The sequence below is a fragment of the Engystomops pustulosus genome, chromosome 10 (assembly GCF_040894005.1).
Source record: "Engystomops pustulosus chromosome 10, aEngPut4.maternal, whole genome shotgun sequence".
In the NCBI taxonomy this organism is placed as follows: Eukaryota; Metazoa; Chordata; class Amphibia; order Anura; family Leptodactylidae; genus Engystomops; species Engystomops pustulosus.
In genome coordinates this window covers 41,440,548-41,465,830 of record NC_092420.1, presented here as the reverse complement: position 1 = coordinate 41,465,830, position 25,283 = coordinate 41,440,548, and the positions used below count along the sequence as shown (strand labels likewise).

The 25,283-nt window shown below is 45.0% G+C and overlaps 1 protein-coding gene across 8 annotated transcripts in view; it reads right to left on the bottom strand.

The window, feature by feature from the left end:
* SLC25A17 (solute carrier family 25 member 17) overlaps nt 1-25,283 on the bottom strand; it is a 556,889-nt gene that overhangs the window by 361,889 nt on the left and 169,717 nt on the right. For all 8 annotated transcript variants that reach the window (XM_072126804.1, XM_072126800.1, XM_072126803.1 and 5 more), the window contains exon 4: nt 5,372-5,523. In XM_072126804.1, coding sequence (XP_071982905.1) covers nt 5,372-5,523 — 152 coding nt within the window. The remainder of the gene's footprint in view (nt 1-5,371; nt 5,524-25,283) is intronic.

The following is a 25,283-nucleotide window of genomic DNA, read 5'->3' as shown; positions in this document are numbered from 1 at the left end:
GGGCACACAGCACGGCTCAGACGAGAATAAATGCCATAAGGAGCTAAGACATTTTACATGTTTTTTTTATACCAGGAAGCAAGATGAGAAGATAAGTTACTACTTTATTGATTCCCTGCGAGGAAATTATTTTGTACATGGTGTCCCGGCAATTGATACACACAATTAGAAATAAACTTCAACGTTACAGATACATCCAAACAGTACATGACTTTTTTGCATGTTGCTCGTTCCTTGATTACTCGTTACAGCATAATGCTGTTGACACAACCACGTTACATTGCATACGGGGGAAAGATTACGTATGAAATACAGTAGTGACAATAACAATATGCTACATGCATGGGGGGTTACATTAGGGGTACATGTGAGGCAATAACTGCGTTGTGGTGTCTTGTAGTTTGCTTTTGGCAGAATGGACGCTGCCCGTAGCTCTATTTCCACCAGGTACCAGCGCTTAAACTATCTGGTGCTGGCTACCACTGAAGCCTTGGTACTGGTTCCTCCTAACTAGCACTAAAGTAGTGATTGCGATCACTTACATTTCAAGTGCTCCACTGACTCTATAACTAGTGCTCTTGGCTGCCAGGATCCGGTTCAGACGCTATGCTCAACCCTGCGACCGATAATCTGATGGTTGCTGAGGAAGAGGGATGCCGCGGGGAGGGAGTTGGGATTGCAGATGACATATTGCCTTGAATGGCCATGGCCACAGGGGCTGCAAGGGGATGGTGGGGCCGATGGGTCTCTGCGTCTGGTGCCTGGGTGCCGCTGCATGAGTGGGTGTACATGTGCTGCGGCCACTTGGGGAAAGGAAGCCCTGTGTCTTCAGTGAGACACTGTGCACTGCTGGCCCTCTTATCACTGCCTGTGCACTGCTGGCCCTCTTCTCACTTCTTCCATAGCCGGTGGATGTCGGGGGAGGACGCCACTACTGGGGATGATGCAGGTGGGCCGGACACCACCATGTGCACAAGTATGCTGCAGCCCAATCCGCTGGTCCAGGGGAGGGGAGGGGTGCCTCTCCTGGGCTTGTGGACATCAGCGATGGAACTCACAGCTCGATGGATCTGTGAACCTGTCTAGCAGTGCAGGCCTCTGTGGGCTCCGGGCCAGAACACCACCATAATCGGTGAGGACGCGTCCTGCTCTGTGCTCATCTCGCCGGATGCACACACAGACCCCAATGGAAAGGACGAGTGCAGGTAAGCACACCAGAGGGAAAACAGTGAAGACATAGGGGGGAACAGGAGGGGAAACAGGTGTCGAAGGGGGCCAGAGCAGGAGCACAGGCAGCCACCTACAGCAGTGCCATCTTGTAGAAACCCCTGAGAACTAACTATTTTGGAAACTACAACCCCCCCCCATGAATTAATCTATGAGTGAAGTGAACATTTTAATCCCACAGGTGAACCCCAAAAGATAATGTATAATGTGGGTTGTCCCATACTCCATACATGCAGATTAGAGGGATGGACTCCAATGAATAGGATTCCGTATGGCAGACACAAATTATTAGCCAAGCAAAATTTATTAAACATAGATGAAGGGACCACAGCGCTTTTCGGGGATTGGAAAATACCCCTTTCTCTAGTGAAATTTCTATGGCTCCCGAGACATGCAGGACAAAAGCAGGAGCAAGAGAAATTCCTACCATATGGAACCCTAATCATTGGTGTGCAACCGTCCATCCCTCTAATATGCCCATTCTACTAGAAGTCCAAGATGTAGGCTGGACCCTCGGAAACCCCCTGATTTTTTTATTCCTTCCCTTGCTCGCTGTTTGGGGAACTTCTCCTGGAAAGTGCTGTCCTGGTACATGTGGCCTCACTTTCAGAAGTAGTGGCACTTCCCCATTCCTGGTCTCCAAAAATCAAATGTTTTATTACCACCTCTTGAAAGTCTCAGAAAGGTCCCCTCTAGCCTGCACATCAATGTAACATGTATGCATTATACAGTGCAATCTGCATGATGTGCATGGCCAGCTTCTTGTACCACACCCTCAATTTCCACATGGCGTTATATGGCACCTGGTCCGAAAAGTCAACCCCTCCCATGTACTTATTTTAGTCCAAAATGCAGTCAGGTTTGGGGGTTCCTGTACTGGTAAATGTTTGCTGGTGTGCTGATGTATCCACACATGATCTCCACACATGCTGCTTAGAATTAACACCAAAAAGTTCAAGCTTCGTCTCATCACATGTAAATCCTATTTCTCATAGTCCTTTATGTGGGAGTCCCATCTCCCTACTGCCTCTCTGGAGCTCAGCCACAGTGATCATGGGTTTATTCCTTACCTTTCTCACCAAGGCTCTTCTCCCACGATTCCTTAGTTTGGCTGGACGACCAGGTCAAGGAAGAGCTACGATCATCCCAAATGTCTTGCATTTACTGGTTATGGATGCCACTGTGCTCTTAGGAACCTTAGGTGCCGCAGAAATTCTATTGTAACCTTGACTAGATATGTGCCCTTCCTCAATTCTGTCTCTGAGCTCCTTAGGAAGGTCTTTAGACCTCATGCTTCCCATGTGGTCCAACATGCACTGGGTGGTCTTATATAGACAAGCGTGTGCTTTTCTTAACCAAGTCCACTCAGTTTAATTTACCAGTTCGCGACCGCCCGCCGTGTATTCACAGCGGCGGTCGGGTCGCGCTGCATGGAGAGGGCTCACGGGCTGAGCCCTCTCCATAGCCGGTAAGTCTTTGCTGCATATTGCATTTTCCATTTCGTTTTAACCCCTTCATTACAATGTGCTGATAACACATTGTAATGAATGAGGAGGAAAATCCCCATATACTGCCATACTGTAGTATGGCAGCATATGATAGGATCGATCAGACAACCTAGGGTTAAAGTACCCTAGGGCAGTGATGGCGAACCTTTTAGAGACCGAGTGCCCGAACTACAATCCAAATCCACTTATTTACTGTGAAGTGCCAGCATGGAATTTTATACAGTAACTTATTGCTTCCTGTTCTTCCACGTCTTTCAATTGTATCGGCCACCTTGAAAGACGTGGGGCAAATACACTTGAAAGAAGGAGGGCAAATTTAGACTTAGAGGGCAAATCATTGTAGCTTCTCTCCAGGGTCTCTCTGTAGAGGAAGAATGGTGAGTCCAGCAGGAGGACCTCCAAAGACGATGCAGGTCTGTTAGAAACTTCTCACTTTTCTTGCAGTTCCAAACAGCCAATGAATTGTCCCTTTAAAATAGCACTGAGAGTAGCATCTCTTAAGTTGCCTGGGGCAGTCGGAAGATTTGGTGGACTTGGCTCTATTTGGTGAACACTGTCCTAGGCAGATGACCTGAGTGCCCACAGACGCAATCTTTCAGGCACTGCCACGAGGCAGCTCTGGGGTCCTGATCGGACCCCAGGGCTGCCATAGCAACGATCGGTGCCCCCCAAAAACGGTGCGGGGGGCGATCGTGGGGGAAAGACCATCCCTAAGGCAAGTTAAATGCAGCGGTCCCGCTGACTGCTGACATCCCGCGACCCCCGATGCTTGCTCGGCTCCGGTGCAGAGCCGAACCAGCATCTCCTCCAAGCCGTAGCCTTACGGCGCTTAGCGGTAATCGCAGGAGCCAGCGCCCTAGAGATACGGCGCGGAGCGCTGAAGGGTTAGTAAATTACCAAAAATAAGTACATTTTCTATCAAGATGGGGTGCACAGTTTACATTAATGAGCAAAAAAAGAATTTTTTTTATCTTACCAATTGGCTTTAATGAAACAAAGAGGGAAAAATTTAAAGGTGTCTGAATACTATCTGTACCCACTGTATTATTGTCTTACCGGATACAATATTGTAAGTATATGCATTTGACACAGCAGCACCTCTGGCCAAAAGCCTACATCAAAGCTACATCAAAGCCTACATCAAGCAATACAAGGGCCATACAGTAATTTCCATCTTTCTTATCAACATTATCGCGTTAGACAGAACTCAGACTCCCCATCAATTCTAATGAATGGCTAGTAGATTCAACATACACCGCACAATATATACAGTGAAACCTCTTTGAGCGTGGGAAAGGGCTTGGCTGCACATAGTGGGCATCTTCATTGAGTATAATGGCACAAAAATTAAAACTATGAGGTTGAATAAAAATAAAATCAGTATTTTAGGGAAAGGGTCCACTCAGAGCGGTGGTCTTCTGTAGGTCTCCTAAACAGAGGAAACTTTACCTGAACCAGGAACTTTCCTGGCTACTACCTGCACTAGCCACCTGTCCAGAAGCAGTAGGAAGTTAAACACATGAGAGGAGGGGCTGTGTGCACTTATATGGCTGTAGGCGACTTAGTTTATTCTTGTCATTTTGTCCTACCAGTAGATGTGATGTTAACCCATTGTGTTGTGTGCTGCCGAAAAGGACGACCAGAAACACGGAAGTGTACAAAAGCACATTGAAAGAATGGTTCAGTAAGTCATCAGTGAAAAATCACTAGCCATCAACAGAAAACAAATCTTTGTGTTTTCATAAACCAAAATGCTTACAGGGAAAATCACTGCTTTAAAAAAAAAACAAAAACATTGTGAGCCTGCCCTTAGGCCTCTTACCCACGATTCGTCATTGCATTGGATTGCATTGCACTAACCTCTGACATATAACCATTCAATACATCTTTTAAGACATACGTTATTTTACACCAAAGTAGAGCAAGTCCTTATTTGATGCAATTCTGAGGCAAAAAATGTCCACTGAAGTCTGTGTGTGCACTAAAATAGTGTGGTCAGCTTTCTACGAAGTAGCTGAGAACTGGAGATTAATGAACAGGTGAAAGATGATTTGGCCTTCAAAAAATGCATTGTTGCATAGAACCAAGATGGGTCAGGGGTTGCTGTCTATATACTCGGAGGCAGGTTTTGCTGGCTATATACTGGAGGCTGTGACCAATGCATTTCCCACCCTAGGCTTATACGGTGTTAAAATTAGGTACTGCGGCTTATACGGTATACAACCTTGTTATAACAGATATCAATCACAATTAAAACATTTTTTTCTCTTTTTAAGTAGCAGAATTTCTTTTGGGACTACAAATAAAGGATAATTACAATTGAAGTACCATTGTCAGGGTGCGGTCACACATCATGTTTAAAGCAAAAGAGATTTGCCTAATTAAACAGCTATTAACACTTGTGTTTACAAAACGAAAAGGTTAACATTTGCGTTTATGCATGAGTTAACACTCACGTTAACAGTGCGGTAGCATGTGTTTACATGTGTTAACATCTGTTTTATTAGGCAAATCTTGCCTGTTGCAATGCGTTTTTAAATGCATGCGGTAAACGCAACGTGTGACCGCACCCTCAATGTTACAAAATTTACAACACATTCATGCAATTAGTTAAGCAATTAGAGTTATGCAGTTACCAGCAATGAATCCAATACTCAAATCCTTGCTTGTGGTTGGAGGAGTCGCTTTTAACCATAAAGTCTTGAGACTGTTAAAAGTGTAGAAAAAGACAAAGTTGGAGCAACAAAGACTGGCGATGACAGGAAACCAACCGCGGTATGGAGCAAGGCTGAATAAAAAAAAAAAAAAGTTGATCAATGAATAGGTAAAATCGAATTGTAAAGAAAATAAATTAATCTCACTCCCTTAATGATATTCATATAGAACCCTATGGAAAAACTAAAATTTCAATGGTCAATAACTTTTTAACAAACTTTGTAAACACAAATAGTAAAAATAAATATACATCATCAGAGCACAACATTTCTTTCTTTACCTACTTTGGCTGTTATCATGCATTTCTTCTAGGGTTGCACGATGCATCAAAATCTCGGTACTTAAACAATAATTTCAAAGTCAGAACGTTTCAATACAAGGTTTCTGTTACTTGCGGTACTGAGTGACTTCCACAGACATCAAGCAGGAAATACTTTGTGTAGATGTGTCGGGTTAGCGGCAGAGCAAGGACCGCGTCATTAGGGAAACATCATCATCTGTCTATATATGGAGCCTCCACAACTCCCAGGGCTTCCCCAGACACAAGGCTCTAAATTATGCAATTCATTTTTTGCCCAACCCAGGAATTGAACCCACAACCTCCTCCATCCACTTTCCATAAAGAGACATGACATATCCTCTATACCCACTAGGCCAGTGATGGCGAACCTTTTAGATACAGAGTGCCCAAACTACAACCAAAACCCACTTTTATGTTGCAAAGTGCCAACATGACAATTTGAGCAGTAACCTATTGATCTCTGCAGTATCTCAAGTTTCAATCGTATTGGCGTCCTGAGGACACCAATACAATAGAATGCAGGAGACATTTGGATTGTAGCTTCCATCCAGGGTCCCCCAAAGAGGAAGAATCAGGGGACCCAAAGCAAGGACTTCAATGATTATCCATCTCTGTCCATACCTTCTTGCTCCTCCTGTAATCCTGGCAGACAATTAGGTGTCACTTTAAAAAAGCATGTCATAGCATGTCCATGGCTGTCTTGGACTGCAGGAGGAAGCCTTGAGTCCTATCGGGTAAATTCTGTGCTGGGCCCCCACAGAAAGGGCTCCGAGTGCCACCTCTGGCACCCGTGCCATAGGTTCGCCACCACTGCACTAGGCTATGGGTATAGTGGTTGTCTAATGGAGGATTTTATGTAAGCAAGAGCTGCACTATTAGACTGTGATACAGGCTTAATACACTGGTATATACACTGGTATATAGAGATGGATCTTCTCAGAGATTATTACTGTGATTATTATTAACCCCTTAGCGCTCCACGTCTGATATATCGGATGCTGAGTGCAGTGACTTAGCGCTCAGCGTCTGATATATCGGACGCATGGGCTGAGCCAAAGCGCCATTGGGATACACGGGGTGCCGGCTGCAATTAATAGCCGAAATCCCAGTGTAACACCCGCAGTCAGTGCGACAGCGGTATTTAACTTGCCTTTGGAGGGGTCTTTCCCCCATGATCAGCTCCCCCGCGCCATTTTCGGGGCCCCAATCATTGCTTTGGCAGCCCTGGGGTCAGATCAGGACCCCAGAGCTGCTTGTAGGCACTGCCTGAATGATGGCGTCTGTGACGTCATCTTAAAGGCACAGTGTCAGATGATTGCTTGTTCATGTCCCATGGTGGAACTAGTAAAAAAGAAACAAAAAAAAAAATGTTATTCAATAAAAAATAAAGTAATAAATCAATAAAAATGCCCATAAGCCCCATAACATTGAAAGAGACATATAACCCCAAAAAAGTCTAAAGCATAACCCAAACCCCACATATATAGTATCACCCTGTCCGTAACAACCCGTAGAATAAAATTAAATAATTATTGAACCCGCACGATGAACACCGTTAAAAACATATTCAACTATGGTATCCCTGTAATCATATTGACCCATAGAATAAAGATAACATGATTATTAGGCTATACGGTGGACACCAAAAAAAAAAAAGTTAAAAATCCAGTACAGAATTGATGCTTTTCTACTCCTGCCCTCAAAAAATAAGTTCCTAAATTTTCAACAATAGGGGATACCAACCCCAAAATGGTAACACTGGAAAAAGCATCTCATCCCGAAAAAAGTTGAATTATTCCCATTGTTAATTCCTTTTCTATTAGTCTACCATGACGGCCCCACATGGAAGATGACCCTTGACCCTGCAGGGACAGGAAGCGGAGAGTTTATAACACCCCCCCCCCCTGCATCCACATACCAGTGGCTTCCAATAACGAACCTTGGCAAAGGATACAAACTAGAGATGAGCGAACATACTCGTCCGAGCTTGATGCTCGTTCGAGCATTAGCGTACTCGAAACTGCTCGTTGCTCGGACGAATACTTCGCCCGCTCAAGAAAATGGCATCTCCCGCCGTTTTTGCTTTTTGGCGGCCAGAAACAGAGCCAATCACAAGCCAGGAGACTCTGCACTCCACCCAGCATGACGTGGTACCCTTACACGTCGATAGCAGTGGTTGGCTGGCCAGATCAGGTGACACTGGAATAGACTAGCCCCTGCCCGCGCTGCTCGGATCATTCTGTGTCTGGATGCCGCTAGGGAGAGAGCTGCTGCTGGTCAGGGAAAGCGTTAGGGTGTTCTATTAGAATAGTGTTAGGCAGGAGTGATTCTACAAGAACCCAACAGCCCTTCTTAGGGCTACAATAACGTTATACATTTTTTTTTTATTTGCTTGTGGCTGGGCTTGCTGGCACTAGAAGTGCAGCTAGTACCATATTGTGAGGAATTTGCAGGGGGACTTGCTACCGTTGTGTTTAGCTCTTAGTGACACACATATCCACCTCAAACACCAAAGTGGGACAATTTATTAGGGGTTTGATTAGAATTAGCCAGAGTCTGCTGATTTTTTTTTTTTTTTTTTTTACCTTTATTTCATTTTATAGCTCAAACTCATCTTGAAAAGCAGTGTGCTTTCATTGTAGGCTACAAAATAGCCATAGGAGAACCCCAACGACTTACTTAGGCCTACAATAACGTTATATTTTCCTTTTTTTTGGTTTGCTTGTGGCTGGGCTTGCTGGCATTAGTAGTGCAGCTAGTACCATATTGTGAGGAATTTGCTGGGAGACCTGCGACCGTTGTGTTTAGCTCTTAGTGACACGCATATCCACCTCAAACACCGAAGTGGGACAATTTATTAGGGGTTTGATTAGAATTAGGCAGAGTCTGCTGATTTATTTTTTTTTTACCTTTATTTCATTTTATAGCTCAAAGTCATCAGGCACAGCACAAAATCCAGTTGTGTGCTGTCAGTGTAGGTTAGAAACTAGCCATAGCAATAGGATAGCATCGTTTTGTTAAAAAAAAAAATAAAAAAAAAAAAAATAAACACAAAAAAAAAATAAAATTAAAAGTTTACACTTTAATTTGGAAAATGTTTAACCCGAGGGCTAGGGGTAGAAGACGAGGGCGTCCAACTACTGCAGGGGTCAGAGGCCGTGGTCCTGGGCGGGGTGAGACACCACCTGCTGATGAGGGAGCAGGGGAACGCCTAGGTTCATCATGTCTCAAGTTACTGGGACTCGTGGTAGAGCACTGTTGAGGCCAGAACAGTGCGAAGAGGTGATGTCGTGGATTGCGGACAATGCTTCTAGCCATTTGTCCACCAGTCAGTCTTCCACGCAGTCCACCCATGTCACCGAAATCAGCACTCCTCCAGCTCCTCCACCTCAGCCTCCTTCCCCCCAGTCTGCCCCCTCCCAGCAAAATTTGACATTTGAACCGGCATACTCTGAGGAACTGTTTTCTGGACCCTTCCCACAGTCACAAACCACTTGTCCGGTTGCTGCTGAGCTATTTTCCGATGCCCAGGTTTTCCACCAGTCGCAGTCTGTGGGTGATGATGACATTATTGACGTAGTGGAAGAAGTGTGTAAAGAGGTGTCGGACGATGAGGAGACACGGTTGTCAGACAGTGGTGAAGTTGTTGTCAGGGCAGGAAGTCCGAGGGGGGAGCAGACTGAGGGATCGGAGGATGATGAGGTGACAGACCCAAGCTGGGTTGATAGGCCGGGTGAACACAGTGCTTCTGAGACGGAGGCGAGTCCTATAGCAGAACAGGTTGGAAGAGGCAGTGGTGGGGCCAGACGGAGAGGCAGGGCCAGAGCTGGTGCATCAGCGCCAAATGTTGCCCGTAGTCAAGCTCCCGTGGTGAGGGCTAGATTTTCAGAAGTCTGGAGGTTCTTTAAAGAAACACCGGATGACCGACGGACTGTGGTGTGCAACCTTTGCCAAACCAGGATCAGCAGGGGTTCCACCACTACTAGCTTAACTACCACCAGTATGCGCAGGCATATGAATGCTAAACACCACACTCAGTGGCACCAAGCCCGTTCACCTCCGGCCGGACACACCACTGTTCCTTCCCCTGTGTCATCTGCTAGTCAGCCCCCTGCCCAGGACCACGTCCCAAACACCTCCCGTGCGAAAACCCCATCTTCGTCTCCACGATCCTCCACAGCTTCCACCAGCGTTCAGCTCTCCATACCCCAGATGCTGGAGCGCAAAAGGAAGTATAGCGCAACCCACCCACACGCCCAAGCCCTCAACGTCCACATATCCAAGTTGCTTAGCCTGGAGATGCTGCCTTGTAGGCTGGTAGAGACCGAGGCCTTTCGAAACCTCATGGCGGCGGCCGCCCCTCGGTATTCGGTCCCCAGCCGCCACTACTTTTCCCGATGTGCCGTCCCAGCCCTGCACAAGCACGTGTCAGAGAACATCATCCGTGCCCTGACCAACGCCATTTCTGACAAGGTCCACCTGACCACGGACACGTGGAAGAGTGCTGCCGGGCAGGGCCACTATATATCGCTGACGGCACATTGGGTTAACTTGGTGGAGGCTGGGACCGAGTCTGACCCTGGGGCTGCTCATATACTGCCGACGCCGAGGATTGCGGGGCCTACCTCGGTCCAGGTCTCAAAGGCCTACTATGCCTCCTCCTCCTCCCACCCCTCCTCCACCTCCTCCTCCTACGAATTACCATTCGTGGGCATGGCGCCATCAGTCGGTAGCTCTAGGCACAGCAGCAGTGCCATCGCTAAGCGACAGCAGGCGGTGCTCAAACTGCTGAGCCTAGGCGATAAAAGGCACACCGCCCAAGAGCTATTACAGGGTATCATGGCGCAGACTGATCTGTGGCTGGCACCGCTGAACCTGAAGCCAGGCATGGTTGTGTGTGACAACGGCCGTAACCTGGTGGCGGCTCTGCAACTCGGCAGACTGACACATGTGCCATGCCTGGCCCATGTGTTAAATCTCATAGTTCAGCGTTTCCTCAAGACATACCCCAATCTGTCTGATTTGCTCACGAAGGTGCGCCGCATCTGTGCGCATTTCAGGAAGTCCAGCACAGATGCTGCCACTCTCAGGGCAGCGCAGCGCCGCCTCCAACTGCCCGCTCACCGACTGTTGTGCGACGTGCCCACGAGGTGGAATTCAACATTAACCATGTTATCCAGAGTTTATCAGCAGCGCAGAGCAATTGTAGACTGCCAGATGTCAACTTCCACCAGAACTGGTAGTCAGGTCAGTCAGCTTCCTCAAGTCTACAATGAGGAGTGGACGTGGATGTCTGATATCTGTCAGGTGCTGAGTAACTTTGAGGAGTCAACACAGATGGTCAGTGGCGATGCCGCCATCATCAGCCTCACCATACCGCTGCTTGGCCTGTTGAAAAACTCTCTGGTCAGCATGAAGTCGGAAGCTTTGCGCTCGTCACAAGAGACGGGGGAAGAAGATTCCCTTGTTGATAGCGAAAGCACCCTCAGGTCTATTTCTCAGCGCATATCGGAGGAGGTGGAGGAGGATGAGGAGGAGAATGTTGGCGAGACAGAAGAGGGGACCATTGTTCAGTCCTTCACTGTTCAGCGTGTATGGGCAGAAGAAGAGGAGTTGGAGGAGGAGGAAATGGGCAGTCAGGCCAGTGAGGGGAGTGAATTCTTGCGCGTTGGGACTCTGGCACATATGGCAGATTTCATGCTAGGCTGCCTATCCCGTGACCCTCGCGTTCAAATAATTTATTCCAGCACCGATTACTGGGTATTCACTCTCCTGGACCCACGGTACAAGCAAAATCTTTCCACTCTCATCCCTGGAGAGGAAAGGAGTGTGAGAATGCATGAATACCAGCAGGCCCTGGTGCACAAGCTGAAACAGTATTTCCCTTCTGACAGTGCTAGCGGCAGAGGGCGTACTTCTGCGGGACAAGTAGCGAGGGAGAGTAGGCGAGCAGGCAGCTTTTCCAGCACTGGCAGGGGTACGCTTTACAAGGCCTTTGCCAGTTTTATGTCACCCCAGCAAGACACTGTCACCTGTCCCCAGTCTCGACAGAGTAAGGCTGATCTTTACAGAAAGATGGTGAGGGAGTACGTAGCTGACCATTTTGCCTCCACGATCCTCCACAGCGTCCACCAATGTCTCATTTCAACTCTCTATACCCCAGACGCTGGAGCACAAGAGGATATGCAGCACATCATCCCCTTATCAAACGAGCTGTGTCAGGCAGAATTTTCGGGTGTTTCACCAGATACGTTATGGAACTTGGTCACTATGTCGCCACCATGCTGTGTTATCGACTAAATATACCGTCAACCTTTTGTTCACATAGGAAATCATTTCACCTCCTTTGGTGAAACCTGAATCCATTTAGGGTATGTCGCCATGAGACTCTCTAGCCTGCCACTGCTGCCGCTGCCTCTACATGCCGTCCCCTATAGTGTCAGGGTCAATTATTGGATGTTTTAGATGCTATCTAGCCTCATTCGGTCACTCTGTCATGGCCATGCTGTTGCCCATAATTTTGGCATAATGGTGCGATTAAGCAGCCTCAGAGGCATCCATGCATGCTGCCCCTGCTGTTTCCTGTCCATTTCCGTGGTGTTTCCATCCTTTTCTGAGGTTCCCAGGTGTTTGGCCAAGCTTCCCTGTGCAGAGCCTTGGTCCCCTTGAAAAATGTTCGAGTCTCCCATTGACTTCAATGGGGCTCGTTATTCGAGACGAGCACTCGAGCATCGGGAAAAGTTGGTCTTGAATAAACAGCATTTTAGTGCTCGCTCATCTCTAATACAAACCATTTATTATATATTTCATTCACATACAGCATAGGCATAATACATTAAATTTTCAACAATATACTACATGGCGTCCCCCATGGGCCCCCACATGGAGACCATCTCTTAGGGGACAACAACAGCCTGTAATACCTTCCTACCGAAGGATAACTCTCTAGAATTTTGTAAGTCTAGTCTGTAATGTTTAGCAAAAGTCATATGATTGGACCAAGTAGCAGCCCTACAAATTTCCTCTATTGATGCTCCTCTCTTCTCTGCCCAGGACGTTGCCATGGCCCAAGTTGAGTGTGCTTTAATTGTTCCTGGAGCATCTAATTGTTGAGCTGTGTATGCTGCTCTGATGACTGATTGAATCCATCTTGCAATTGATGCTTTGGAGGCTTTTTTGCCTTTATTCCTGCCCCCATTCTGAAGGAGGATGTTGTAATCTTGTCGCCAACATTCAGTATGTTTGAGGTATTGTAATAAAGTATTTTTGACGTCCAAGGAGTGCCAGGCCATTTCTTTATGATTTTTCGGATCCTGGCAGAAAGAAGGTAAGATGATTTCCTGATTTCGATGAAAATCAGCCGAGACCTTTGGAATAAAGGTTTTGTCTAGGGTTAACGGAATTCTGTCACTAGATATTTTTAAATAGGGTTATCTATTTAGAGAGGGCTTGTATTGCTCTCAATCGTCTAGTTGAGGTCATAGCTATTAAAATTGTTACTTTTAGGGTAAGATCTTTAATGCTAGCTGATACTAGAGGTTCAAACGGGGGCCCTGTTAGATAGTTTAGGACTAAGGAGAGATCCCAAGTAGGAACTCTTTGTTTGAATTGCGGCCTCAACCTGGAGGTAACCTTAACAAATTTCTTAATCCATCTATGTTCTGCAAGAGGTATATCAAAGAATGCCCCTAAAGCCGATATCTGTACCTTCAGTGTATTGGTTTTTAGACCTTTTTCAAATCCTGCCTGTAGAAAATCCAGGACTTGTGAAATATTGGGAGATAATTGATTAGGGGTTGCTATTCCACAAAAAGATACAAATCTTTTCCATGTTTTGGAATATATTGCAAACGTTATCGGTTTATTGCCTTTAGTGTAGAGATCACACTGTCTGACAAGCCTCTTCAGTATCCAAGCCGAAAGCTTCAAGGTTTGCGGGTTTGGATGATATATTGGTCCCTGATGAAGAAGGTCCTTCCGATATGGAAGCAACATTGGCTCTGCTATTGCTAAGTCCTTTTAGTGTTGCAAACCAATTCTTCTTGGGCCAAAAGAGAACTATTACAATCACCTTTGCTCTGTCCAAGATAATCTTTTGTATCATCTTCGGGATTAACGGCATTGGAGGGAAAGCATACATTAAAGGGGCGTCCCACCTGTGATTGAACGCATCCTTCTGAAAGATCGAAACTTCTTTTTGTAGCGAGAAGAAATTACCTGTTTTGGTATTCTCTCTGGTAGCAAAGAGGTCTAATGTTGGAACTTTGTGTTATCTGACCATATATTTTTTGGTTCAGAGACCATTCGTGATGGTCTATCAATCTCCGACTCAGAAAGTCTGCTATTACATTCTGATCTCCTTTTAAATGTATCGCTGTTAGGGATAAGAGATTGTTCTCTGCCCAGGTGAAGATTTTCCTATTTTCCTTGACAGATGTAACAGGTCTTGACTCCTGGTGCCCCCTTGATGGCGGAGATAGGCTACCGTTGTCACATTGTCTGAATAGATTTTGAAGTGAGAGTTTTTCAGATATTGGGAATTACCTTTCAGTACTTCCCAGACCGCTTTTAGCTCTCGATAGTTTAAAAGCCACCGGCCTTCAATCTTCCTTCCAGATATGCTTTCCATCCTGACAGGCTTGCATCCGTCTGAATGACTTTTACCGGCCAGGGAAACCAAGGAACTCCCTTTTCCAGAAGTTCCTCTTCTGTCCACCATACTAGGGATGACTATGGATGGTGGTAGATGGATCTTTTGGCTCCACTGGACTGCCCCTATGCAGGCGGCTAGATGCCCCAACACTTTCATCGCCTCTCTTATTGTGCAATACTGACATTGCAGGAACAATAACATTTTTTGTATCATGAGGCTCCTTTTTTCCTCTGGTAGAAAAGACATCTGGAGGCTCGAGTTCAGTTGTGTACCTAGAAAGATAGTCTCTCTGCTGGGAGTAAGATTGGACTTTTCCCAATTGATGATCCATCCCAGTTGTTGTAGGGTTGAAATAGTCAGATTTCTGTGTAAGATCAATTCTTCTTCGGTTGTTCCAATTATCAACAGGTCGTCCAGATATGGAATGATCTTGACTTTCTTCATTCTCAAATGGGCTATTATCTCTATTATAATCTTTGAGAAGGTCCTTGGGGCTGACGAGACCCCGAACGGTAAAGCCTTGTATTGGAACCGCAAACCTGAGGTATTTTTGGGATTGCAGACAAATTGGTACATGGTAATAAGCATCTTTAAGATCTATAGGGCATAGGAATGCATGTCGAGGAATGAGATTGGTGGCTGAACTGATCTTTTCCAATTTGAATTTCCTGTACAGAATGAATTTGTTTAATGACTTTAGGTTGAAGATAAGCCGGAAAGAGCCATTGGGTTTCTTTATCAGAAACAGAGGGCGGTAATTCCCGTCCAATACTGCATTTTTGGTACCGGTATTATTACCCCCATATCTCGCAGCTTTATGACCTCCTGCCATAATTGAAGAGAGAGAGAATGATTTTGCAGATTGGTCACTACAAACTTCCTGGGAGGAAGGGCTGTTAGTTCCAATTTGTAGCCATTCTCCAACAGATTCAAAACCCCGGCATTCATTGTTATTTGTGCCCACTGTTGGTAGAATCCTAGGAGTCTTCCCCCCACTCTGGCGTCATTGCTTCCTGAATGGCTGTGTTGTATTGCTATCCCTTGGGATAGCTCCATCTTCCCTGCTTGCCTTTTCCTTTCTCTTGGGTCACGGTTGTTTCTTCGGGACAGACTTTGTTTCTGGAAACCATTTTCTCTTATCTGTGGCCTTCTCTAGAATAGCGTCCAGTTCCGGTCCAAAAACATACTCTCCTTGGAATGGAACGCCAATTTTGATTTGGAACAAAAGTCCCCACTCCATTGTCTCAGCCATAACGTACATCTGGTCAAATTTGAGAGAGCGCCCTCTTTTGCGTTAAAAACCTCACTCCTTCTGCTGATGCATCAGCTATAAATGCAGTTGCAGATTTTAAAGTTGGTATAGTATCTAGAAGTACTTCTCTTGGGGTACCACTTCTGATATAGCTCTCCAACTCCGACAACCAGAAGAACATTGTGCGAGCCACTGATGTTGTTGCTATATTGGCTTTAAGGTTCAACATACTAGATTCCCAAGTTTTCTTCAACAGGCTATCTGCCTTCCTATCTAACGGATCCTTCAATTGTAATGCATCTTCAAATGGGAGGTCAGTCTTCTTTGCAATTTTTGTTACCTTAGGATTTTTGTTACATTTTTATCTACTTTAGGAGAACTATCCCACAGGTGAGAATCTTGCTCATCAAATATTAGTCTATTTTTGAATTTTCGGGATACCGAGATCCTATTATCTGGTTCCCTCCATTCTTCTAGGATTAATTCTTTTAGGGTCTCATTAACTGGAAATAACCTCCTCCTTTTTGTTTTTAGAATGGCAAAAAGCTCATCCTGTACCGACTTAGATTCTTCAATAAATTCAATCTTAAGCATATCTCGTACGATCATCAGAAACAAACATATACTTTGATTCCATTTTAGATGATGAAGAAGAGGGAGGTGGTTCCATTTCAAATATTTCCATATTTGATGTGGAAGCCTGTTCCGCCTCAGATTCCGATTCAGACGGGGATTCTACCACTATGGGTGTTTTGCAAGGTGGCTGTAATTGCGGGATTAATGCGGAAATGGATGAGGTTACTGATGTCTGAATTTCACTTTTTATGAATCCCCTCATTTCATCCATAAATGACGTTCTTTCTTCTTGCATTAACCCATCAATACATTCTTTGCTGATCGTTTTTTGTAATTTGGTGGTAGTTTATTATAACACATATTGCATGTCTTAGAGGATGTTTTCTTCCTCTCCACCTCTTTAGTTCTCTCCTTTTCTTTAGGATCCTGCTAAAGAGATGGAGACCAGGAATTTTATGAAAAAAACTTTCGGTAAGGGAGGATAAACCCCCGTCCCCCCAGATACCACCGAAACCACTCACAGGAGTTATAGGCAGGGGTTCTAGTAGCACTACATTCATAACCAGGGATTCCTGGTTCAATCTTCAATCTAAACAGAGTATCATGCATTTAGATAATTTCAAACCATAACATGTACTACAAGAAGACAAATCCTGACCTTATACAGAATTATGTCGTAATAAGACCGAACCTGCATGAACATAATAAGGCTTTTAGACATTGTATAGGAACATTAAAGGCATAGCCCAAATCATGGTACCTTACACCCACTGGGTTTAGATGTGTCACGACCGAGTCACTGCTGATGTAATCCTTTAGACCTCAGAGCAGCGTGCACTTCGATTAGCGCTGGCGTCACGAGTAGAAATCCTGTAGACCTCAGATCAGCGTGTGCCATTTTCAAATTTGGCGCCCCGCATCAGTTTTAAAAGGGACCGCCATGTCACTTCCGGTGCGACGCGACTCACCGGAAGTCGTCACTTGATCCTGAATGTGGTCAGGAGCAGTAAGATGGCGGCGCCGGGTGTCTTTGGCTTCCCGAAGCCGCAGGCAGAGCCAGCTGGAGACTGCGCGGAACCAGGAAGAGGAAGCCCGGCGCTGATCACGGCCCCCAGTCTCCGAGGATGAAGGTATACAACCCGCTCCTTTAGCAAAAACAGCTCCCCCATACCGTCCCACATGGAGGAGACAGGGAGAGAACTCTCTACTCCCTGTCCGTGTAGGGACAGGAAGCCACTGGTATGTGGATGCAGGGGGGGGGGGGGTTTAATCTCCCCGCTTCCTGTCCCTGCAGGGTCAAGGGTCATCCTCCAAGTGGCCCAAATAACAAAAAAGCTAAAATTTATAGCCTACAAAAGGGACCAATGGGAAAACTAAAATCCTGGCAGCTGCAGGTCCCTCCTTACCTTCTGCACCTCGCTGTGCGCCCATAAAACAAGTAACGTCCACATGTGCGGGGTCTCTGTACTCAGGAGGAATTGCAGAACATTCAGAAAAATTCTGAAAATACAGAAAATCGATATTCGATTTGTAAGCTGTGTGACATCAAAATAAATTATCCAGACATTTCAAAGATTATGAAAATGTAAAGTAGACATATAGGAAATGTTATTCAGCAACGTATTTAGGTGGTAAAACTATCTGCCTGAAAACGCAATGGCTTCGAATTTCAAAAATGGCAAATTTTTCAAAAAAATTCATAATTTTTCTTTTTTTTGTCAATAAACGCAAAACTTATCAGCCAAAATTTACCACTAAAATGAAGTAAAACATGTGAGGAAAAAACATTCTCAGAATCGCTTTGATAAGTAACAGTGTTCAAAAATTATAACCATATAAAGCGACGCAAGTCAGAATACAAAAAAATGGGGCTGAGCCTTAATCTATTTAATGGCTGCGTCCTTAAGGGGCTAGTAATAAAAATTATAATAATAATATTATTATTGAGATGATTTTTATTATTATGGAGTGTGACAAAGTCACTATTGAATTGGTGAGAAAATGAGTGTGTATTACAGGCAGGGCCGGCTCCAGGTTTCAGTGGGCCCCTGGGCGACAGAGCCTCAGTAGGCCCCTTAGCAGTGAAATGTGGTGGCATTAAAAACGCAGAATCTTAAGATACGAATACTAATATACAACCCCCCCCCCTCCCCCGGCTGCATTAATTAAGTATATACAGCATCCGGGCTCCATTAAGTATATACAGCCCCCTGGTCCATTAGTATACAGCACCCCAGGCTTCATTAATCAAGTATATAAAGCCCCTTAGGCTCCATTAATTAATATACACCCCCAGGCTCCAATCAATATACACCCCACAGGCTCCATTAATAAATATACACCCCTCAGGCTCCATTAATTGATATATACCCCCCCCCCCAGGCTCCATTCATTAATATATACCCCCCAGGCTCCATTCATTAATATATACCCCCCCAGGCTCCATTCATTAATATATACCCCCGGCTCCATTCAGTAATATATACCCCCCTTGAGGCTTCATTAATTAATATATACCCCCCTTCCCAGCCTCCATTAATTAATTAAATACACATTATAAGTGGCCAGAAAAAACGCTAACTTACCTCAAGGGCTGCATGGGATTTCTTCTTCATCTCTTCTGGGGCTCGCCGCTCTTCTGCTACATCTTCAGTGCAGCGTCTACTGTGCAGCAGCAGGGATGCTAGGAGCGTGAAGTCATCACGTCGGCCAACGTCCTGCACAGTGATAGACACTCTGCTCCAGAAATACATTGGCGACGCCGATGCAATTATATTCTGTGAGTGTCCGCTTGCGGTGCCGCCCCCTGTCAGCCGCGCCGGCAGTGTGAGTGAGGCGCTTCTCTCAATTACATCGGCAACAAGCATGCCGATGTAATTGAGTATGCTTATCTTGCCAGTGTGTGCTGAGGGCCCCTCTGAGACCTCTGGGGCCCCGGCACTTGCCCGGGTAAGCCGGGTGCTGGCGCCGGCCATGATTACAGGGACCAGAATGTGAACTGGGTCAAACTGGAAGCTGTTTTTCATGTGTTGGTCTCTTGGAATACCTGGTACAGGACTCTAATTGCTGGAGTGGAGACAAATGTGATCACTGCTCCAGACCAAAGCTTCCACATTGCAAAGGGTCTAACAACGCACCAGTTGTCCAATCCCTTAAAGAAGGGTGTGGAGCAGTCAGAAGGTGCTCTGTACCTGGAAGGTGGACTGTGTGAGAGCCACACGTGAGTGAAACAGGGTTATGTATATGTATAAGTATGAATATACAGCAGGTGGCAGACGTGTGCACAGTTCAAGGCAGCTGTTGTCTGTGAGATACAGGGTTTCGAGACAATGTGGTTAGATTATCAGGGTACATGTTTATATACACTTTCATTAAGCGACTGAACATTCACTAGTAAAAGTGATGAGATGATGAGATCCGTGAGATGCATGTTACACACAATGACACTCTCAGCCCTGCTTCATCTATGCTCTGCCAAAACACTATGCAATGTGCTGCTTCTCCATCCCCCGGATAAAGAACTTATCTGCCTGTTTCTTGTTGCTGTTGTTTTGTTTGTTGTAGGGTTGCACCAATACCAAAATTTTGAGTGGGATACGATAACTGGAAAAGTTATACCAATACTACAAAAAGAACAATAGCATTAATCTGAATTCAAAATGTTTTACTGAAATACTCAAAATTCTAGTTCTTGCTGTTGGAGCACACCTTACCCTTTCAGGCTGCATTCACACTCTCCATTTTTAAATGCAACTCAGGCGCTTCAGGGAGGAGTTTAGACCTTGTGCTTGCGATCGGGAACAAGGCACTCATTTCTAGGCAGGAAACAACGCAGAACATATATTGCTTATTCCTGATAAAGAGTGTTTTAGGTCTAAACACATCTAAATCAGGAAAAGCTCCTCACTTCTACTTTAATTGTGTTTAACCCCTTAAGGACGCAGCCATTTTGTAGCTTAAGGTTCAGCCCCATTTTTTGTATTCTGACTTGCGTCGCTTTATATGGTTATAACTTTTGAACACTGTTACGATTCCGAGAATGTTTTTTCCTCACATGTTGTACTTCATTTTAGTGGTAAATGTTGGCTGATAAGTTTTGCGTTTATTTACAAAAAAAAGAAAAATTGATGAATTTTTTTAATTTTTTTTTTCACTGTCGGCACATCTGTGAAAAAAATGGACATGTGAACAGCCCCGTAGGAAACAGTGGGTCTGTTTGCCATCCACAAAAAAAGGATAGCACACGAACATTAAAAACACCCATCTACATGAGCCCTAAATTATACTGTTACCAGTATAGTTTATATTAACATTACTAGGACACAAAAAAATGTTTTTTTCGAAATTCGAAATCATTGAGTTTTCAGGCACATAGATTTACCACCTAAATAAGTTGCCGAATAACATTTGCCATATGTCTACGTTGCATTTTCATAATTTTTGAAATGTCTGGATAATTTATTTTGATGTCACACAGCTTACAAATCGAATATCGATTTTCCGAATGATCAGAATTGACTATTTTAGGGACAAATACTGTTTTGAATTAAATTTTACATATTTAAAATAAAAAAAAACTATATAATCAACCCATTTTCAAATCTGCACCACTCAAACTATCAGAAACAGTTTTAAGGAAGATTGTTAACCCCTTAAGATCTTTTATTAATTAAATCAAAATGGAGGTGAAAGTTAGAATGGTCAAATTCTACAATTCGTTATGCAATTTCTCCTGAGTACAGAGACCCCCCAAATGTGGCCGTTATTTGTTTTATGGGTGCAAAGCGAGACGCAGGATGGAGGGAGCGCCCTGCAGCTGCCAGGATTTAGGTTTCTCATTGGCTCCTTTTGTAGGCTATAAATTTTTAGCTTTTCCGTTATTGGGGCCATGTGATGGTTTTTTCCAGTGTTAACATTTTGGGGTTGGTATCCTCTATTGTTGAACTTTTTTGAGTGCAGGAGTAGAAAAGCATCAATTCTGTACTGGATTTTTTACTTTTTTTTGGTGTTCACTGTATAGCCTAATAATCATGTTATCTTTATTTTATGGGTCAATACAATTACGTGGATACCATATTTTATCTTTCGTTTTACTAAATATGCCAAATAAAACCCTAATGTGGGGGAAAATCCATCATTTTTGCATTGCCGTTTTCAAAGTGGCATAGCATTTTTATTTTTTTGGCTATGGAGCTGGTTTATGGGTTGTTTTGTATGCGGGACATGTACTTTGCAACAGTATCATTCTGGAGTACATGTTTATTGATCACTTTTTATTCCATTTCTTGGGGGATTAAATAGGTGAAAATCATAATTTTTGGGAGGTTATGATTTAGACTTTTTTGTGTTATATGTCTTTCTATATGTCATGGGGCTTATGGGTATTTTTATTGATTTATTACTTTATTTTTTAATAACATTTTTTTTTTAACTAGTTCCACCATTGGACATGAACAAGCAATCATCTGATTTCTTGTTCATAATAATACTCTGCAATAGTGATGCAATACACATGCATAGGCTGACACTGTGCGTTTAAGATGACGTCATAGACACCATCTTTCAGGCCCTGCCAATTGGCAGCCCCGGGGTCCTGATCGGACCTCGAAGCTGCCAGGGGAACGATCAGAGCCCCCCGAAGATGCCAGTGGGGGGGGGGGTGAGGCGATCGTGGGGGAAACACTAACCAAAGGCAGCTTAAATGCCGCGGTCAGCAAAACCGAGTTAAACACCCGAGGGTGTTACACCGGAGTGTTGGCTGTTAGTTACAGCCGGCACCCCGTGTATCCTGATGAGGGGTTAAAAACACAATGGCCCATATTTACTATCGCTTCTTCACCATTTTTCTGGAAGAGAAACCATATAAACCTCCCTCTTCCCACCACAGGGAGTGGGGTTGGGCAGAAGACGTGAACGCCTGTCCCACCAAATTTACTATAGTCTCCACCAGAAAACCATATTCATTATTTGCTGAAAGTGGACAACCCCTCTAACTTTATACATTCATTTATTCACATTTAAAACATTTCATATTTTAGTAATGATGCCATCTATGTCTTACAGAAGGGTTTAACTGCAGGAATGATGTTATCTCTGTCCTGCAGAAGAGGTTAGCTGTAGCAATGGACGGCAGCTCTGTCCTGCAGATGGGGCAGCTCTGCCTGGGATCCCTGCTCCAGGCTGTCCGGAGATCTTTATCAGCTCCTGTCAATAAGGCAGTGCGCAGCAGAGGAATAGCAGCAACTCCGTCATCTCACATCCACCGTTTAATAAGCCATGGAGAGCAAGGAGAGGACAGTGACCTACCCCTCGGAGAGTCCTCCCATGCACTTTCATTCTGCTTTCTACACTGTGTGTGGGAAAGGTCTTCCAGAGAGTTAGCCGGCACTGAGCATGTTAAGTCCTTCAGTCACAGCCACTTCATGTGGGCCGCATACAGCACAGTACTTTTTCTTTTTTTTTTTTTTGTATCACAGCCATGGAAATCCTGGTATCGAACAGTTTTCAGGGGGGATTGCATCGAAAAAGTACCTACGATTCCATACATCTTGCAACCCTAGTTTGCTGGCAGGAAATCAGTGTGTGAGCTCGTCCTGGAATGCAAGCGTGGGGGCTAGAGGCAGAGAGCAGAGAACAGCTCAGCCAACCAATATTCCTTTACGGTTTTACATTCCCATAGCATATGCTCAAGATTTGCCCCCAATATTTGACATCTTGGGCGCGCAGTTCCCACAGTTCTGACAAATTCAACTTAAGTACAAACCTACTGCCTTTACATTTCCAACTACTTGAACATCCTTAAACCATCTCTCTTTACTTTTAAATTGTATAGTAAGCAGGGCTTGATCTTTTCTCCCTTTATATAGCACACTTAATGATTTTCTCTTCTTTTTTTCTTTACTGTTTCTATTAGCAACAGTGTCCTTTGCTTATACTTGTATATGGTAAGTGTACAGAGTTTTCCAGCACAAAAAAATTGTGCTGAAAAACCCTAACTCGGCTTAGTTCGAGTCGAGTCAAGAAAAAAAACAAAAAGTGTACTCACCTCCTGGGGGGAGGGGGGGGGAGGAAGGCGATTTTTTTTCCTACAGGCTTTATATTGGGGGCAGGGGCTACAGACTATATTCTACAGGGGGCTGGCTGGCTATACATGTACTACAGGGGGCTGGCTGGCTATACACGTACTACAGGAGGCTGGCTGGCTATACACGTACTACAGGAGGCTGGCTGGCTATACACGTACTACAGGGGGCTGGCTGGCTATACACGTACTACAGGGGGCTGGCTGGCTATACACGTACTACAGGGAGCTGGCTGGCTATACACGTACTACAGGGAGCTGGCTGGCTATACAGGTACTACAAGGGACTGGCTGGCTATATACTACAGGCGGCAGGCTGGCTATATACTACAGGGGGTAGGCTGGCTATATACTACAGGGGCAGGCTGGCTATATACTACAGGAGGCAGGCTAGCTATATACTACAGGAGGGAGGCTGGCTATATACTACAGGAGGGAGGCTGGCTATACACTACAGGAGGGAGGCTGGCTATACACTACAGGAGGGAGGCAGGCTATACACTACAGGAGGGAGGCAGGCTATACACTACAGGAGGGAGGCAGGCTATACACTACAGGGGGTGGAAGGCTATACACTACAGGGGGTGGAAGGCTATACACTACTGGGGCTGGCAGGGTATATACTACATGGGACTGGCAGGCTATATACTACAGGGGGCTGGCACGCTATATACTATTGGGGGCTGGCAGACTATATACTATAGTGGCAGACAGACTATATACTATAGTGGCAGACAGACTATATACTGGGGGGGGGGGGGGCTGTGACCAATTCATTTTCCACCCTCTACTTATACTCGAGTCACTAGGTTTTTTTCAGTTTTTTGTGTTTAAAAATATACTCGAGTATATATGGTAATATTGATTTATCTTTAATTTTGCCACAGGCATTTCTAAGTCGCAAATAGTCAAATTTAGCATTTTCTTCTAATTTAATATCTCTTGTGAGTGTTTTCCAATTGTTTAATCTTCCGTTTTTGATAATATCGGGGATACAGGTAATCCCTTTCTCATAGTGATTTTAAAACCCCTAACTTTATTATTTCCAGTATATTATTATTCTCATTTTCTGCCGTCATCTAAAATTCTTCTAATACAACAATTTGACTCTCTACCAGGAACAAACTCATTTTGGTCTTTGTTCACTATCTTTGCTATTACCTTGGCCAATCTCCCTGCCAACACCCTAGCAAATTGTCAGGGTTAGGGATCAGTGGACTTTCTGGACCACCGGGGGAGGTGGAACTAGCAGACACCTGGGACCGGAATCTAAGTGGCACCTGGTCTTCACCAGAGCCCACCGAAAAGTGGGATGGTCTTGCTGCGGCGGGATGCCACCAGGTCGTTCCACAGGTGCGACTAGCCCACAGTGAGAGCCAATGTTGAGGTTCCTTAGGAGGCGACAGTCTTGTGGTCAGGCTAGCGGGCAGGCAGCAGAGATGCAGAAGTCAAAGTCCAAATTCGGGGTCAGTAAAGGGTCGTGGCAGATGGGAACGGGAACACAGGAACGGACTGGAACACGGGAACAGGAACACAGGAACAGACTGAAACACGGGAACAGGAACGGACTTTCACTTCACAGGAAATGGCTTCAAGATCCAGCGGGGAGTGATGGGAGCTGTTGGATTAAATAGAACCCGGAAGTGGCCAGCGCAAATCAGTGGTGAGTTGGCCCTTTAAATTTCCGAGTGCCAGCATGCGGTCCATTCGCGATCCAGCTGCGCGTTCTCTGTGGAGGATGCGGGTCTTCGGGCGATTCACTAAGGTAGTGTGCCTGATGTCCACTAGGTGTTGCTGCTGCGCTGAAGTCCGTCAGAGTTCACAAAGCTATCCTGGGTGCAGGTAAGTGCGTGTCAATTTTTTTTTTTTAATTTAAAATACAGCGGGTTTTACCCGAATCCGTCGGGTTTTCTTACGGCCACGCCCCCCCCCATTTCCATTGCGTGCATGCCGGCGCCGATGCGCCACAA